This window comes from Zalophus californianus, chromosome 15 (assembly GCF_009762305.2).
Source record: "Zalophus californianus isolate mZalCal1 chromosome 15, mZalCal1.pri.v2, whole genome shotgun sequence".
Classification (NCBI taxonomy): Eukaryota; Metazoa; Chordata; class Mammalia; order Carnivora; family Otariidae; genus Zalophus; species Zalophus californianus.
The window spans coordinates 13,262,433-13,281,700 of NC_045609.1; the positions used below are offsets into that span (position 1 = coordinate 13,262,433).

Below are 19,268 nucleotides of genomic sequence, written 5' to 3' on the forward strand. Positions count from 1 at the left end.
GTTTCCTTTTTTTTAATTAAAAAAGATTTTTTTTAATTAGAGAGCATGGGGGTGGGGAGAGAATCTTTAAGCAGCTCCATGCCCAAGATGGAGCTCGACCTCATGACCCCGTGATCATGACCTGAGCCAAAATCAAGAGTTGGATGCTTAATTGACTGAGCCACCCAGGTGCCCCAGATTAGTTCCACCCCCGCTTTTTTAAAGATTTTATTTATTTACTTGAGAGAGAAAGCACATGAGAGGGGGGAGGGTCAGAGGGAGAAGCAGACTCCCTGTTGATCAGGGAGCCTGATGAGGGACTCGATCCAGGGACTCCAGGATCATGACCTGAGCTGAAGGCAGTCACTTAACCAACTGAGCCACCCAGGCGCCTGATTAGTTCCCTTTTGATGGCTTCTTTCAAGGTTATATTCTTGAGGATATAAAACAGGATGAAAGCTTGGATGGTGGGCCAGACAACCATCAAGTGGAAACAAATTGTTATACCCCTGTTAGTGGTATAGGGGTCAAATGCAGGTTGCCCAGGATCCAGAGCGCAGTCATCTAAAGGAAATATACATAAGTGGAGTACTGTGGGACCCAGAGAGGTGAGTAGTTTTGCTCTTGGGCAATGGAGTAGGAGCAGGGTCTGAGCAGATTGTGGAATGGCACTGTACTGTTAGGTGTCTGAGGTGTTGGTCTCTGGTTTCCCACCTGTTTAAAAGAAAAGGACAAAATCAACATTAGGTTGAGCTATATAAATTGCCAATATTTGACCTTTTTGATCTATAAAAATAGCACTTTCATATGGTTTAATCTGATATTTGGTGAGTGCTTGTCAGTCTCCTAAAGAGTCTAAATAGGGCGCCTGGGTGGCTCAGTTGGTTAAGCAACTGCCTTCGGCTCAGGTCATGATCCTGGAGTCCCGGGATCGAGTCCCGCATCGGGCTCCCTGCTCAGCGGGGAGTCTCCTTCTCCCTTTGACCCTCCCCCCTCATGTGCTCTTTCTTGCTCTCTCAAATAAATAAATAAAATCTTAAAAAAAAAAGAGTCTAAATATACTACCTGATTTTAACTTAAAACTTTTGCAAGCACTCTACAAGATAAATCTCCAGTCTGTAGAGAGGAAACCAAAGATTAAAATGGTGGAGGTGACATACTCAAGATAGAAAGTTACTTAGTGAACAGCAATCTCTCTAGCTCAAAAGCCAGAGATTCTTCAGATTTGCCAGGGTCTTAATCAGTACATTAAGTTGTACAACCACTCTGAAATCAGACAACAAATGGGAGATGGTTTTCATCAGGAGAGCTAGTGAACCAAGTACCAAACCCTATATCCATAGGATTTGCTTCCTCCTTGTTTTCTCTGCTTCTGGCCTCTACCGTTTGTCTTCTTGTCATCCCCTATTTCATCCATCCTCCTTCCACTCCCTCCCTGCTTCTATCTCTCTCTCTCTGCAGTCATGAAGAAATCAGTACATAAAGGTTGGTGCAGCACAGATAAGACTATGTAACGATTAGCAATCACTTCACAGAATCACATTTAAGATATGGAAGAACATTCAGGCTCTACTAAGTGAAAAACAAAAGTTTACAATGAAGTGAGAGTAGTTGATCAGACTGTCATCTCTCTGGTTATTTTGCTAGGGGAAAATATCTGGAATGGTATAATGATAGTCATCTCTGAGAAGACAGACGCATCTGCTAATCTGATTTTTCTCCTTAGTTTTAAACTATTGTTATATTTATTGGTAATAAAACAAAAATGTAATATTGTTGTTTTCAGGTCATCTAAAAAAAACTTGGTTAATGGGGGACTTTCAAGGATTATTATTTTTGGTAATCAAGCAGACTCTTAGAAAATATTCTCTAGATGCATCCTTAGTGACTTACCTCGAGACATTTCAAAATGTTCTACTTATTGCCTTTCAGTTCATGCCAAAGTAGATGTTACTAACATGCCCAGATAGACATAAACTGTAGCAATGCCAGTTTATGGTTTCTCTTTATAAATTCTGATTTTTTGAATTGGCTGCACCACCAGGCTTCTCTAAATTGCAGATCGTTAAAGTTTAAATATTATAAATGAGCATGGTATGTTCTGAGAGTGACATTATTCTGAAGCAGTTTCATTTAGTTTGAATGAAGTTTTGACTTCACCAGCAAGATACCAAATAAGACTAACCTCTTTTGAGGGCAAAATAAATTGGCTACCTCTGGTTTATATGAGGAAAGTGCCTGTGCTTTTTTTACTTATAGAATAATGTCTTAAATATACAGTAGGCACTTAATAAATATCCTTCCTATATTTCTCTCTTACTTCTTTGCTGATGATGAATAGTCTAGTTAGAATGTCTATTTTGAGCTTTTAAAATTTCCAGGAATATGCTTCTGTGAATATGCAGGTATCTCTCTGGCTAGTAGATATGAGTAAATTTTGGTTAGTAGATGTGGGAGTAAAATTTACTTACAAGTAATTTGTGGTTCCATCGTCTAAAGTAACTTAAATTTTAGGAAAATATTAGGAAATATAGGTGGCATCCAGAGAAGATTTTTGTGTTTGGGGGGGAAAGGTTTGTTTGTTTGAGAGAGAGCGAGAGCCTCAAGCAGATTCTGTGCTGAGTATGGAGCCCAGTGTCGGGCTCCATCTCACAACCCTGAGATCAGGATCTGAGCCAAAACCAGGAGTTGAACGCTTAACTGACTGCGCCACCCAGGCACCCCTGAATATTTTTTAATATGCAAGAACTTAAAAAACATATGCAAGAACTTTTACAATCCAGTTAAAAAAAAAGTAACTCAAAAAGATGGATAAAGAACACAAATGAGCAACTCATAGAAAAAGATATACAGATGCCCAATAAACATATATACTACCTAAAAAAAATTTACTTTCAAAGAATTTTGAATTTATAGTACAAATAATATAATCTATATATGTATACATATGTATGTACCCTTATCTTTATCTTCATATTTCTTGAGAGCAAGCTGCAGACATGATGTCCTGTCACTCCTAAATATTCCACTGTGTAATTCCCAATAAAAAGGCCACTCTTGTACCTATCCTGCCTTCAGCTCTGTAAATCAGGAAGTCAGCGTGGGTATAATATTGCCATCCTATCCACAGATCCCTTTTAAATTTTACCAACTCTCCTAAGAATGTCTCTTTTTCCTCTCTGGTCCATGCTTTATCCAGGAATTCATGTTGCATTTGACTGTCATGTCTCTTCAGACTACTTCAATCTAAAACTGTTTCCTAGTTTTCCCTGTATTTCATATTCTTTTGAGTTTTAAGGAATACAGGAATAAGGAATTCTGTAGGATAACTTCTTCAACCTGGGTCTAGTTTTTCTCATTGTCAAGTGCCACACAGAAAGTTGCTCTTTTGTTTTCAGTATAGTCCATCATTGCACCACTGACAGTTGAGTAATATTCAGAATTATATCAATACGCTGTTCATCAGACCTCCACTCATCAGTTTAGCATCTGTAGACAGCACTATGAATCTGTTACCTTTAAGGTGGCTGCCAAAAGATGATCCTCTATTTCAATCATTCCTGCTACATTTATGAACATTTTACTGTAAGAAAGAACCTTCCCTTTTCTGCATTTACTTATTTATTCATCATTCATTCACTTGTCACTATGGACTCATGGATGCCAGTTTTAATGAGTGGGTTGTAATTTGTTATTAAGTTTTTAAACTGAGGTACAATTTACTTACAGTGGAATATATACATCTTAGGTCAGTTTTGACATACATATACATGCCTATCAAGGATAACCAAATTTGTTTTGGTTTCCCCCATTTGGCCAGTAGGAGCCCCTTCATTTGGCTCCTGTGTCTCTCTTTGAAATGTCTCCCATCATTTGTTGAACATTTCCTTACTTTCTGGCTCAAGAGGTTTCAGATTCTTCTTGTAGTTTTCCTGCCCAACTTTGAAGTCAGCCATTTCTCCAAAGATCTTTGGTTTCTTTTAATGTAGGATGGGATTTAGAAATCAAGAGATGGGCCATTGATATGTTTTTGTTACTGGGCTGTTCGTTGCTATTGGCCTTCTGGGTGGACAGAGTTAGGAAAATATATGTACATATATATGTGCACACACATACACACAAATATATGTGTGTGTGTATATATAATATACACACATATCTAAGTATTCATTTTTCTCTATGTGTGTATTATGCAACCATGAATTCATATTTCTTTTTTAAGATTTTATTTATTTGAGAGAGAGAGCACACGCACAAGCCGGGGGAGTGCTCCCCACTGAGCAGGGAGCCTGATGTCGGACTCCATCCCCGGACCCTGGGATCATGACCTGAGATGAAGGCAGACGCTTAACCGACTGAGCCACCCAGGCGCCCCCCCAGAGACAGCGAATCTTAAGCAGGCTCCCTGTCCAGCACAGAGTCCGATGCAGGACTGGATGGATCTCATGACCCTGAGATCACAGCCTGAGCCGAAACCAAGAGTTGGACACTTAACCGACTGCACCACCCAGGCACCCCACCTTAGACTTCTTTATAGCCTTTTTCCTTCCCTCCTTTTACATTTCTCTGGCAGTGAGAAACATGGCCCTACTATCCTCGGTATATTTACTTATTTGATCGGTCAGTTTACTTATTTGGTGAGTGTAACAAATTTAATTATGCTGCTCATTTCCTGTCTCTGCTCAGCTCCCACCATGTCCTTAGCCACAGGGTCGGCCTGTGCTTGCATGTGACTCCTACAGCCGCCTTCTCGTTACCTTGTATTCTCAGCATCTGTCCTGTCCCGTCCCTCTGTGCTTCCCCGGACCTTACCCCTCACTACCCCATGTCCTCAGTACTACATGAAAAGGAAGAGAGGAAATGGTCCCAGAGAAGATTTTAAAGTTAGATTACATGGTTTTCTTTTCTTCAATGTACTTAGCTTTTTTTTATGTTCTAAACAATAGTGCATTTTTGTTTTTAAATGACATACCCTTTGGCATATAGGTATATTTTTCATTCATTCATCTGTTGGAATTATCTCTGCTATTGTTTTAATGCCTCTTTGAGATTGTCATATACAAAAGGTTGTTTTCCTAGATTTATTGTTACACTATGTGTTTTAAGTACATTTATTTACTGATGGTTTTAGCATCAAATTTAATACTCTTCTCTGTTTCTCCTGGCTGCATTGGCACTGCCACAACCAGTTTGAATGCTTACCCTTCTGAAGAAACTACCTCAGTAAAATGTCATCAGGCATGTTTTACTTTTTAAAAAAAAATAGATCTTGAATAACTGAATATTTCCTAGGCAATGTCAACATTAGTCAGCCATTTGGAGAATTGATTCAACTATTGTCTTTTTGAAGCTGACTTCAAACATTTGGTGTACTGCAGCCCAAGGCACATTAGAAATTACTGTTGATTCCTTTGGGCACTTGTATGTTTCACTGGCATTTTGGCTTCTTAAATGATTATTATCCACCAATAGCTAATTTAAAAATCGCTTATGCTTTTTAGTGTTCCCATGGAATTCAATGGTTTTTAGGTGCCAGTTAGGGCATTTGGTAGATTGACTAGAACAATAATTGTTTAAGCAATGCTGGATAACTGTGAGGTAGCCGTTGCCTTGACAACTAGAAAACAGTTCTGTTTGCTAAACAAAGGGATGGTAATTTAGTAGTTTAATTTCCTTTTTGGCATGGAGGTGCTACATAATAACATTTTATTTTAGCCTCTGAGATGGTCCATATTATTGACCAAATCAGAGAATCAGAGCAAAAAGAGAAGAATTTTTCTCGTTTAAAGACATGTTTGTCTAATAGGGTCAGTGTTGGTCCAGGTAATTTCATTAACCAGCTGAATAATTCTTCATGTATCTCTGTTGCACCGGAGGCCAGGAGCCCTAGAATAGGTATGAAGTCTTGGTTGTCTTTCTACTAAAGGGTTGTCATGTACTTCATGACGGAGCAACACCACAAACACTTTAACCTCTGTTGCTGCTAGAATCAACAGGATTACTTTATTTCTGAATTGAATGAGGGGGATAATACCTAAACACCTCCTCCTAGCCTCCTCCGTATTATACACAATTATACTGGCCTCTCTTCTGTTTGTGTGGAATCTCTTTTGTATAGGACTTAAAAAAATTTTTTAACTCACATTTTCCCTCCAAATTGTTAAGTAATAATAACAGTGTTTATTTAGCACTGTATGCCTAGCCATGTTCCAAGCACTTTACATGTAGCATTTCACATCTCATCCCTGTGGGATAGTCACTCTTTTATCCTGAGGGACCGAGGTTCTAGCCCAAGGTCATCTAGCTGCTAAGTGGTAGATTTGAACCTAAGCATCTAATTCAAGAGCCTGTGCTCTTAATTTACTATATTGTACTGACTCTTATTAATATACTCATTCTAAGTACATTAAAGAGTACAGAAAAGTATTAACAAGAAAAATAAAAATAACCCATAATCCCAGTCACTACAGATTAGAATACTTTTTTTTCCCCTTTAGATTATAATGCTCTTTACTGTTCTCATGAAGTGATGTAGTATCTGGGTTTCTTTCAAAATAATCATTGTTTAGGAGGGGTGGGTAGTAGTATAGATGAGGCAAAATTGCGTTGGTAATTGTGGGAGCCAGATTATGAATATATGGGCGATTTATTATATAGTCCCATCTTTTGTATATGTTTTGAAGTGTTTCTTAATATACGTTTTATTTTTATTCATTTTTATTTCCTTAATGCGCGTGTACATGGAGGCGGGGCAGGGAGCAGAGGGAGTGGGAGAATCTTTTTTTTTTTAAAGATTTTATTTATTTGAGAGAGAGTGAGCAAGAGACAGTGAGAGAGAGCACAAGCAGAGGGAGAGGGAGAAGCAGGCTCCCCGCTGAGGAGGGAGCCTGACGTAGGGCTCCATCCCTGCACTCTGGGATCATGACCTGAGCTGAAGGCAGACTGAGCCACCCAGGCCCCCCCCCCCCCGCCCCTTAGTATACATTTTAAAAAGCAAAGAATACATGCCACTTGTAACAACCCCCCCTTTTTTTTTAGAGTTGGACACAGAGGGCTGGGTTGAATTTTTTTTTTTTATTAAAGATTTCATTTATTTATTTGACAGAGAGCGAGAGCAGGAACACAAGCAGGGGGAGTGGGAGAGGGAGAAGCAGGCTCCCCGCTGAGCAGGAGCCTGATACAGGGTTCGATCCCAGGACCCTGGGGTCATGACCTGAGCCGAAGGCGGATGCTTAACGACTGAGCCACCCAGGCGCCCCCCCCCTTTAAAAAAAAAAAAAAAAAGACTGTAAGACTGGGGCGCCTGGGTGGCTCAGTTGCCGTCCACCTCCTGATTTTGGCTCAGGTCATGATCTCATAGTCTTGAGATTGAGCGCCGCATCAGACTCTGCGCCGAGCATGGAGCCTACTTAAAATCCTCCCCCCGCCACCCATGCGCGTGGGCTGTCTCTCTAAAAAATAAGAAAGAACAGGAAGACTTACTTTGAATGAAATATTTTTATACCCATACCCCTCCATTCCATTCCCTTTCCCATAGGTTAATCCCTTTTTAGCAGTTATTCCTATCTTTATTATGTATATTTTTACATATGTATAATATAACATAAATATATCTGATTATTTTTGCATTTCTAGAAAAAGCCTAACCGACAGAACCACCAGGTGCCTCCTTTTTTGCTAGAGGCAAAACCTCATTTTAAATGATTGCTCATTGGGGCGCCTGGGTAGCTCAGTTGGTTAAGCAAAGGATTCTTGATTTCAGCTCAGGTCGTGATCGCAGCGTCATGGGATTGAGTCCTGTGTCAGCCTCCGCTCTCACTTTGAAGTCTGCTTGAGATACTCTCTCTCCCTCGGCCCATTTCCCCGTGTGCACACTGTTCTCTCTCTCAAATAAATCTTAAAAAAAAAGGGGGGTGCCAAATCTGAATTTACATCAGTTTAATGACTTGTTTGCCTACCTTGAGTGTTTCATAATAATAACAGTAATTGTTAATAGCTAAATACTTGAGGCATCATAATTGAGTGCTTTTTAATACTGACCATGTTTTCCTGATGTGGAAACTGAAGCTTAGAGAGGTTTAGTAGCCTACAAAAACTCATCTAGTTGGTGTAAGGAATAGAGCTGGGGTAAGGACCTTGTGTTTTCTGCCTGTGCTATTAGTCTGCTTTATTACCTTATCTTATACTAATGATAGAATGATAATTTATGCTCTGATAAAATTAGGTATACAAATCTGACCATGTAGGTAGGTTATGGATTTCATTTGTTTTTCTGTAGAAATTCTCATTCATATTTTGGTTAGCATAGTTTCACTTCTAGATGATTATGTGTCTCAATGTCCCATTTTGGCCATCTCTGTAACCCCCATGCTTTGAGAAACACTTAATAGACAGAGGTATACAGAATTCAAATTCTTATGTTCATCTAATGATGAGAATTCGGGAACAGAAAAGTAATTTACCTAAGATGATGCAAAACAAAACAATAGAGGCAGAAGTAAGATCAGACCATAGATCTTTGCTTTTCATGTGTTGCCTTTAACAGATTAACACTGTTCTAACAATGCATTTCAGTTTAGCAGGTGTTTATTAGACTTTGGTTTCCCTTCTCAAGTATTTTTGTAATAGACATTTTCTTTATGTGTTTTGCTAATTCCTTTTCATGTGTTCTATCTTGAAGGAAGGGAAATATTACCCTTCATAATAATAATTTGCCTCCACAATATTAAGGTAATCATTACTCTCTTCTGTTAGCATGGATTTTTATGTTGGTAAGGATGTGAGATAAGCTTGGTTTTGGGGAAAAATCTCATTCAAATTTAAGTTGAATGAATCTGCTCAATAAACATCTTGATAGCTTGCTATCATTGGCATGTTGCCAGGGTTTGGTATGACTTAATGAAAAGAATACGTAAATGGGTTTCTGTATATAAGTAGTCTAAATATAGTACTATTCTCTTCCCTTTTTTTGTTCACAATTCTCTATAATAAAAATATCTTAAAAACTCACTTCTTAAACATTTGTTTCTGAGTAGGCATAAATGTGCAACTTTTAGTTTTCTTGTTTTTTTCTACATTTCACAATTTCTCATTCCTCATCAGTATTCATTTATTTTAACTATACTATTTGTCTATGGAAATAAAGTTTACTGGCTAATAAGGCAGGATGTGTTAATGGGAGAGATTTGCAAGTTGTGGAGATTAATGTCTGTGGTCATGAAGACAGCCCCACCATTTGCTTTTGTAGCAGTAACACACAATACCAATTGAACCACAAAGTTAATTGATGTCTTCCTGAATTTTTCTTAAAATTTCTGGGTGAAATGCTGTGTGTCCATTTCATATACTTGCTATGATAAAGCCACCAACTTGTCTGGAATTTAACCAAGAATTCGACCAAAGAAAATGGTATTTTAAGAGGGTAAGGCAAGTAAGTAAAGTAGAAAAATACATTTATTAACTCTAGGTGCAAGAGCAGTACAAAGTTATCAAAGTTGTAGTCAATGATAACAAATTTAAGTAGTAGTAATTCAGAAATTACTGTCTTTCTGTGAAGGTATACTTCTGTTATGGCATAAATGAATTGAAATATGGGCATTTTCCTAGGTAGATTTTTTTTTAACTTTTTTTTTAAAGTAACTCCGTGCAACATGGGACTTGAACTCACAGCCCCAAGATCAAGAGTCGCATGCTTTACTGGCTGAGCCAGCCAGCCCCCCACCATGTAGATTTTAAAAACCATATACTTGATATATTTTATATTCTTTTTAAAAATTCTTTTCATGAAATAAATAGAATGTGAAACAAATGGCTATTAAGGAGGTCACCCTGGTATTTTTAATTGTAGTACCTTTGTTTTGGTTTATGTGCTACCTCCCACCTTTAAAAAAAGTTACAGGGGTGCCTGGGTGGCTCAGTTGGTTGGGCGACTGCCTTCGGCTCAGGTCATGACCCTGGAGTCCCGGGATCGAGTCCCACATCGGGCTCCCAGCTCAGCGGGGAGCCTGCTTCTCCCTCTGACCCTCTTTTCTCTCATGCTGTTTCTCTCTCTCAAATAAATGAAATATAAAAAAAAAACAAAAAAAGTTACAATTATTTGATTATAATACTTTTGGTATAGCATTAGAAAATATATCTTTTTTTTTTTTTGATAGATCACTCCCAATGTGTATTATCCACAACTGTTGTGATGAATTTATTTTAAGATCCAAATGAAATTTATATTTTCATCATTCACTGCTATGTTAACAGCATTTTTCCACCTTATGTTCTGTAAAATTTCTGCAAGATGTTAATAGATGTTAATAGAAAGAAGGTTTATTTGGACGATGAGGCAGGGTAGGGGTTTGATGTTCCCAAACTTTCTCCTCTTCTTTTTGGTGGAGCATCTCAGGATATTAGTATTTCTTGTAAAACACTTTGCTCAAAGTTAACTAAATAATCTTTCTTTGATTATGCAATGATTAAGCAGAACTCCTTAAAATTATAAATCTTATACAGAAGTGTACCTGATTGTGGAGTCAGAGCAGCTGGATTAGGACTGTTAAAAACTAAATCACACACACACACAATAAAAAAAATAAATCACAAGTGAGGAAACTTAACATATTCAGCATATAAGGGTAAATAAACAGTGAACTCATGCCAGAGCATTTAAGATTTCCCAGATTGGATTTCTTCTTAGAGTTTTCTCCAGTTGTTTGAAATACATGTAATTCTTCCCACCCCTTCTGTGCTATTTTTCTACCTTAGAATTGTCTAGGTAGGGATATGACAAAGCATTCTGAATTTGGGTGGCTTCAAAGATGTAGCCAAAATTTTTGAGGCTTTTAAGGATCTGCCTTCCCTTTAGGTGGTCATATAGTAAATAAATATTTGAATGAATGGGTAGATGGAAGGGTGAATAGAATGATAAATTTGTGATTAAGCTGATTCATATCATGGGCTATATATTTTATATAGAGAAAAAGATGCATTTTTATTTGATGTACATTTAAATAGATTTTTTGATACATAGATTTTACTTGTTTTTAAATTAGAGTATTTTGTGGATGGTTTTTGTTAACATACATTCAATTATTACAACTTTTTTTTAGCTGTAGTAGGATTAGATCTGCCAGCCTGAAGTCTAATTGTGCTAAAGAATTAAAGACTTTTAAATCTAATTATATTTGTTTGCATTTTTAGGCCCTTGATGAGCCTCCCTATTTGACAGTGGGCACTGATGTGAGTGCTAAATACAGAGGAGCCTTTTGTGAAGCTAAGATCAAGACAGCAAAAAGACTTGTCAAAGTCAAGGTAAGTATATGTAGATCTTATAAATTATAGGTTCAGTATTTGATATTTATTTTTTAAAGATTTATTTATTTATTTGAGAGAGCGAGAATGAGAGAGAGAGAGTACATGAGAGGGAGGAGGGTCAGAGGGAGAAGCAGGCTCCTCGCTGAGCAGGGAGCCCGATGCGGGACTCGATCCCGGGACTCCAGGATCATGACCCGAGCCAAAGGCAGTCGCCCAACCAACTGAGCCACCCAGGCACCCAGTATTTGATATTTAAACTTGTACTTGGTGGATGTATTTAAGACTTTTTTTTTTCCCTGCAAGATGAATTTAATTTCTATAGAAGGGTTGTCAAAGACCTGAAAACAAAACATTATTTGGGATTTTAAAGTATTCTAATGAGAATGAAGTTAGGTTCTTACAAATTGATACTTTGAATGCCATTTCAGTATAGACAGGCTTGGTACTGTTTGTGTTTTTAGCCTTTTCTAAAAGGCTGGAAAGGACCTTAGAAGTCATGTAGTTTAATTCTTAACTTTAGACCCCCCACCATTTTAGCCATTAAGTTTAGATTTATAATTTGATGGCGTTTTAGATAACAATAAAATAAGGTAAATCTAGTTTTTGATTTCCTTATCCTCTTTATTTTAAAAAAATCTTAAATACTTGTGTTTTGTCTCAGATAATGCAGAAAAAGAAATGTAATTGTTTACATTTTAGTAAACTTATCAGTGTTGAAAAATACAGGACAAGTGAAATATTTGAAGGTAGATATTTATTCATTTGTCAATTATTTACTGAGTGGTAAACTGTGCAGGGTACTCTGTTAGGTGGAAGGAGGTTGGGGATATGAGGATGGCCTGATCTTTGTCCTCAGGGGGTTTATGGTGCAGATTAGCAGGTACACTGTAAAACATTGGTTTGAATATCACCAAGTCAAAAGGCCACAGAGGTGTATGTCCAGTAGAGAGTTTCAGGTTTTCTTCTGGAGCTTTTTCCATGCCTATATCCTAGGTTCTTTCCTTATGCATGGATGTGTTGAAAAAAGCTTCCTGTGATTCTGATTTACACTCCTAGTTAAGCTCCACTGTGATAAGACCCTTAAATTAACTGTAAATCTGTAGGAGTCTAGTCTTGGCCACACCATGCCTTTAGTTTTCACATGTGTGGTATCTGTGAACTCTTCCGTGACTTGATTTTTGTGGGTACTCTTAACAGTGTTCTTATAGCGGCATTTCCTGTTCTGATTTCACACACTGGTGTTCCCTGAGCACTCATTTTTTTGCCACTACTATCTTGGAAATGAAGAGAAAGCTTTTTATTAGTTTCCTCACTCTTCCAGACAGAGCTCCTACTAACACATGTCATATCTTACTGTGAATTAGACAAAAGCCCTCCCTCCTGGTAGATAGCTTATTTAGGGGAGCTTGGCCTACAGATAAGACTTCTGTGTTAGTTAGAAAAAGGTGCTCCCTTAGGACAGGAGCAGTTTTACTCCAGGACCCATGCTTTGGTTTGCAGAGCACAGGCTGAATTTTAGCCCTGACTTGCAGTCTCAGCTGGGTGTTGCTGTGTAATGAATGAACTAGCTAAATGGCATGTTATCACTCCTGCCATTTCTTGCTATTAATCAGAGGAAGAGAACTGTTAGTCTTTACTGCTTCTGTTGATAGCACAGAGTACAAGTACCTTGTGCCTTGTAAATAATGGATAACTAAAACTTGTTAATTTTTTTGGCTGCTCTAAAAATCTGTTTATAATTCGAAGTTAATTATTTTCTCAACAGATATAGTGGTATACTTCTGGTTTGTTTATGATTCAGACAAAGTTAATACATTTCCAACAATTTGTTGATATATTTCTTCCTCATCAGTTTTCATTTATTAAACATTCACTATGTGCTAAGTACTCTATTAGGTATTAAAACTCTAGTTTTAAAATCTGATCTCTGTCATAAAGTGGCTTACAGTCTGAGTGAGTGACAGAGATAATTAAACACATAATTTAAATAAAGCATGGTAATGCTTTTGTGTGAGACAGAAGTGCCTGGGATGCTGTGAGTATAGGACATCTCTTTTCATAACTTGTTTGTGAGCATATTACGTAGATTCTTTACCAGAGACATCTGATAAGACCAGGTTGATGGTTCAATCCCTGTAAGAACTCTTGCTTTGTATAGGGAAAACAACTTGTTCTACATTGAATACTGGAAGCTGTCTTATTTTTCACCAACTAATGTGAAATATTTAAACCTGAACCCTTATTTTGACTTAATCTCCTTACATTTGGTTTCCCATTCTCTGATTTCTGTGCTGATACAAAGTACAGTAAACTTCTGGAGCTTGACTGCCCGAGTTTGAATCTCAGCTCTACCGTGTACCAGTTATGTGATCTTGGACTGGTTACTTCTACTTTCTGCTCCTCAGTTTTCTTATCAACAAAGTGGAAACAATCATACCTACCTATTAATAAGGTTGTTGTAAAGATTATATGTTTAATGCTTGAGCCTGATGCTTAGCTTTCTATAAATATTTGTTGCTACTGCTTATTTTTAAACTAGGCCTTCACAGAATGATAGAGGACCTAATAGCCTAAGGTCTCCACCTGTTTTTTGACCCCCTCATTTTTTAGGAAAAGAAATTATACTGCTAAAGTAATAGCTAATAGTATTGAATAAAGTCTAATACATGAAACACCAACTGATTTAGTCTGGGAATTTGTTTAAATAATAAAATTTTCAGTTAATCTGCTTAGGGATTGAGATTTTATATATACTAGACAGCTGTGTTAGATTACTCGTAAGGAGAATGAATTCATGTGTTGATGAGTTTGTGTCACTTGATTTTTTTGTGTGTGGGCTTGTTGCTAATTAAATTTGTGATCTCTAGGTAACATTTAGGCATGATTCTTCAACAGTGGAAGTTCAGGATGACCACATAAAGGGCCCACTAAAGGTAATTCATTTATTGATTCATTATTAATTCTGATGCTTCAATGGGAGACATTAAAAATTATACTTGGTCATTTCTTTTTAATCATTGGCTTTTACTGAGTTGATAAAAATAATACTGTCTAAATAGACCAGTAGAAAACAATAGAATGTTCGGTGAAACTTGATGTGATAGGAAAACCTGTGTTCAGAAATGAAGTAAACATCAAGGAAGCATTGACTGCTTTTTATTTACTCGTCTGTTTCCTTTTCACCATGTTGCACTTCCAGAATTAATAGGTGATGAATTAGGGATTAAGTGATGGAGGTTCTGTGATAATGTGAAAAGTAAGGGAAAAACCCCAACACATTAAGAACCTCAGAGCTTTTATTTATTTATTTATTTATTAAAGATTTGATTTATTTATTTGACAGAGAGAGACACAGCGAGAGAGGGAGCACAAGCAGGGGGAGTGGGAGAGGGAGAAGCAGGCTTCCTGCTGAGCAGGGAGTCTGATGTGGGGCTCAATCACAGGACCCTGGGATCATGACCTGAGCCGAAGGCAGGCGCCTAACGACTGAGCCACCCAGGCGCCCCTTATTCATTTATTTTAAGATTTTATTTATTTGAGAGAGAGAGAGAGTGTGTGTGTGTGTGTGCACAAGCGCAGGGAGGGGCAGAGGGAGAGGGAGAAGCAGACTCCCTGCTGAGTAGGGAACCCGACATGGGGCTTGATCCCAGGACCCTGAGATCATGACCTGAGCGGAAGGCAGACACTTAACCGACTGAGCCACAAAGAGCTTTTAGAGTGCTAATTTGTTGAAGCAACTACAGGCAAATGAAATTTTTTAAGGGTTATCAGGCAATTAAAGTGGTAAGCATGTTACATACAGATAGTTTTATTTATTTGCATTAATTTCTCCTCACTGGTGGGTGAAATGAGTACTGTTCTACTTTCTACTAGTGAGCAAGCTAAAGGGAGTGTGTGGGTAGCCACGGTGTGCTCTTTGGCCCTTTTGAATGTCTGAAAATTAGACAATGGCCTGCCTGGGTGACTTTTAAGAAATGCTAACAAAATTGAAGAAACATTTGTAGATACAAGAAAAATCCTTTACGGACAGAGCTGTACTTTTGGGGGAATTAGATATGTGTATCTGCCAGTTATTTGTTTGTGGTTGACTTAAAGCCTTTTTTTTTTAAAGACTTTTAATTGGATCCCCAGAGCATTAGTAGGCCCTATAGAGAGCTAAAGCTTGTAATGAAAAAAAAAGTCTTGCCTTATAAAAATTATTTTCCACCATTTCTGTTTTGTAGGTGCCATTTTTAGTGTTACATGCACATGTTCATCATTTTCAGGGACATAAAAGACAAAACATGTATACTTATGATGCTTGTCACCATTTGTTTAGCACTTAGTATGTGCCAGTGCTGTGCTAATAAGTCTTTTGCAAATTCTATCTTATATAATCCTAACAGCTCTTTACATAAGACACTAAAGGGACATAAAATAATCTGGCCATGCCAGCCAGTAATGACAGAGCTAGAATTCTGATAGGGTCACCCCCTTGTCATTGAAGCATGTGACCTCTGAATGTTCAGAACACATACACTTCTGTGCCTTATTTGTGTTTTTGCCTTAGAAGCACACCAGCATAGCTCTCACTGACAGGTGCCCTGTTCACATTGGCTCGGACCAGCTCCTGTCAGCTACAAGATATGCTCAGTGTTGTGAAGAGATAGAAAAGGCAACCACTTTGTATCCTCAGGCCCTCTTTTTCTCCTTCTGCTCCCACCTCTTTATGGCACAGTTGGTTTATTTTACTTGTTTGGCTTTTCTTACTGTATTGAATTGTTCTTTGTGATTAGGGCTAAGGACCAATTTCGATTTTGACATAGGCAGGTATATTAAATTTTGGTGTCAAGATTGTTAAAATATTTTTTTTGTCTATTGTTTTTTTTTTTTTTTTTGCGTGTGTGTAGAGTTTAAATCATTCCCTAATATACTTCGTAGCTTTCTATTACCTGATAGAAAGTGTCAGCATTTGGATAAATGTTTCTCTTAGAGGAAATAAACCTACCAAAAGTGATGGTCATTTTATCTCAATATATTTTCTAATGAGTTCACATGAAATGTAATACCTAGACCACTTATTAAATAAAAAAATATTACCGTGTATTTATTGACTGTAGTCATTTAATAAGAGCTCTATTAATTCTCCAGCTTCCTTCCCCATTTTGAGCATTGTGTGGGGCTAACAGACTCTGAACAAGTTTATTTTTTGGTATCATCATAAAGACCATATACTTGTATTTTATTTTATGATTGACATATAATATCTTATTAGTTTTGGGTGTACAAGATACTGATTCAATGTTTCATTAATACAGTAAGTCTAGTTACATCCATTACTATACATAGTTTAATTTTTTTTTTTTTTTTTTTTTTTGCTTATGATGGAGACTTTTAAGATTTAATCTCCTGGCAACTTTCAAATGTGCAATATGGTACTGTTGACTAGGGTAACCATGCTGTCTGTATATTATATCCCTAGGACTTAATTTATTTTATAACTGGAAGTTTGTACCTTTTGACCACTTTTACCCATTTTGCCTATTCCCCACTCCCTTCCCACCCACTGGCAATGACCAGTTTGTTCTCTGTGTCTATGAGCTTTGTTTGTTTGTTTTATTTTTTAGATTCCACATATAAGTGATATCATATGATACTTGTCTTTCTCTAACTGACTTATTTCACTTAGTATAAGGTCCTCAGAGCCCATCCATGTTGTTGCAAATGGCAAGATTTCCTTCCTTTTTATGGCTGAATAGTATTCCGTTATCTGTATATTTTTTCCTATATCCATGCATCCACCAGTGGATACTTAGGTTGTTTCCATATCTTCGCTGTTGTAAATAATGCTGCAGTGAACATGGGGGTGCTGATACCTTTCTGAATTAATGTTTTCATTTTCTATGGATAGGTGCCCAGTAGCGGAATTCCTGGGTCAGAGTTCTATTTTTAATTTAAATACCTCCATACTGTTTACTATAGTGGCTGTACACCAATTTATTTTATATTCCCACCAACAGTGCACAAAGGTTCCCTTTTTCCCATATCTTTGCTAACACTTGCTTTTTGTTGTCTTTTTGATAATAGCCATTCTGATAGGTGTGAGGTGATATCTCGTTACGGTTTTGATTTCATTTCCCTGATGATGAGTGATGTTGAGCATCTTTATATGTCCCTGTTGGCCACATGTGTGTCTTTGGAAAAATGTCTGTTCAGATCTTCTACCCATTTTCTAATGGGATTGTTTGGTTTTTTGCTATTGAGTTATATGAGTTCTCTCTATATATATTGGATAATTAACCCCTTATCAGATAAAATATTTGAAAATATTTTCTCCCACTCAGTAGGTTCCCTTTTCATTTTGTTGATGATTTCCTGATGATTTCCTTCACTGTGCAGAAACTTCTTAGTTTGAGGTAGTTACAAAGACCATATAAATGTAATTATCGGCATTTTCTTGATTAGATGGAAAATATTTTAAATGATTGTCATTAGTGGAACATTATAACTCTTAAGGAGATGTCAAAGCTCTTTCTCGTTTCTACCTTTCCCCGGCCTCTTTGAAGGACGAGTGCTAATATAAGGCAAGGGTAGTCCAACTTCAGAGATCGTGGTTCTTAAAGTGTGGTCTGAGGACCTCTGGGGGCTCCCAGGACCCCTTTCAGGGAGGCTGTAAGGGCAAAACTATTTTCATAACAATACTTAGATATTATTTACCTTTTTTACTGTGTTGACATTTTCACTGATGGTACAAAAACAGTGGTAGGTAAAACTGCTGGCGGCTTAAGACAAATCAAATCAGTAGTTTTTTTTTATTGTTTGCCACCATGCACTCAGTTAAAAACAAAAAGAGCTAGTTTTTGTTTTATTCATTTACCTTCTAAAAGTTTTTCTAACTTTTTAAAAATACTTTAGGTCGGAGCTATTGTGGAAGTGAAGAATCTTGATGGTGCATATCAGGAAGCTGTTATCAATAAGTTAACAGATGCAAGTTGGTACACTGTAGGTAAGGGAATAAATCTTTTAAAAATGTATTTTCAAAGATAATACACATCAAAATTTCCTTGATTCAGTTCCTCCCCTAATGCCATAGATATTATTACTGTTAATATTTTTTGTTTTTGTTTTGCTGTTAATGTTTTTTTTTAATCTTTCCAGGTCTTAAAAGTTTTTATTTCATAAGTATGTACATAAAGTATAATTTGAAATTAGTGTATATATTATACAGTTGAATTTGTAGCTTTTTTCACTTCAAAGTATATCTTAAAGAAATTTTTTCTATCTTAACTATTTTTAAGTGTACATTTCAGTGGTGTTAAGTGTATTCATGTTGTGCAACAGAGAAGTTTCTTTTAATTATAGTAGTATTTTCATATTTGATGTACCATAATTTATTTTCTTTTACTTATGGTGTTGCCAGTTTTCTTGCCATTACAATAAATCCTGGATTGAATGTCTTGTACATGTACATTATTCTTGTATTTTCCTGGTGTATGTGTACATTGAGGCCCAGACATAGTGAGGTGAAATGTACTTTAAAACTTAGGTAGTGAAAACTGTCTTTCTAGAGGAGGGTATTCATTTACACTTCAGTGGACAGTGTGTGAGTGCACTCATTTTCCCAGCCCAGGTAAAAGTTGATTTTAGTAATCTGTAAAAATGTTTGCCCATCTGGATACAAAGTAGTATCTCAGTTTCGTTTTAATACTCCCCTCCTGTGATTAAGTGAGATTGAACATTTTTTTCATATGTTTATTGAAAGGAACATCATTTCATTTGTATTTTCTCTCTTTCAAATTACCATCTTTTTATTTATTCATATGTTTTTAAGATTTATTTATTTGAGAGAGAGAGAATGACCAGTGGGGAGGGGCAGAGGGAGGAGGGGAGAGAGAGAGAGAGAAAGCTGACTTTCTGCTGAGTAGGAAGCCTGATGCGGGGCTCCATCCTGAGCTGAAGGCAGATGCTTAACCAACTGAGCCCTCCAGGCGCCCCTCCATCTTTTTTTT

At 37.1% G+C, this 19,268-nt stretch overlaps 1 protein-coding gene across 5 annotated transcripts in view; it reads left to right on the forward strand.

Moving 5' to 3' along the window:
- ARID4B (AT-rich interaction domain 4B) overlaps positions 1-19,268 on the forward strand; it is a 139,297-nt gene that overhangs the window by 45,520 nt on the left and 74,509 nt on the right. For all 5 annotated transcript variants that reach the window (XR_003519195.1, XM_027590010.1, XM_027590024.1 and 2 more), the window contains exons 3-5: positions 11,167-11,277; positions 14,148-14,213; positions 18,175-18,265. Coding sequence is in view for 4 of the 5 variants with exons in the window: in XM_027590010.1 (XP_027445811.1) it covers positions 11,167-11,277; positions 14,148-14,213; positions 18,175-18,265 (268 nt within the window). In the remaining variant the exon portion in view is untranslated. The remainder of the gene's footprint in view (positions 1-11,166; positions 11,278-14,147; positions 14,214-18,174; positions 18,266-19,268) is intronic.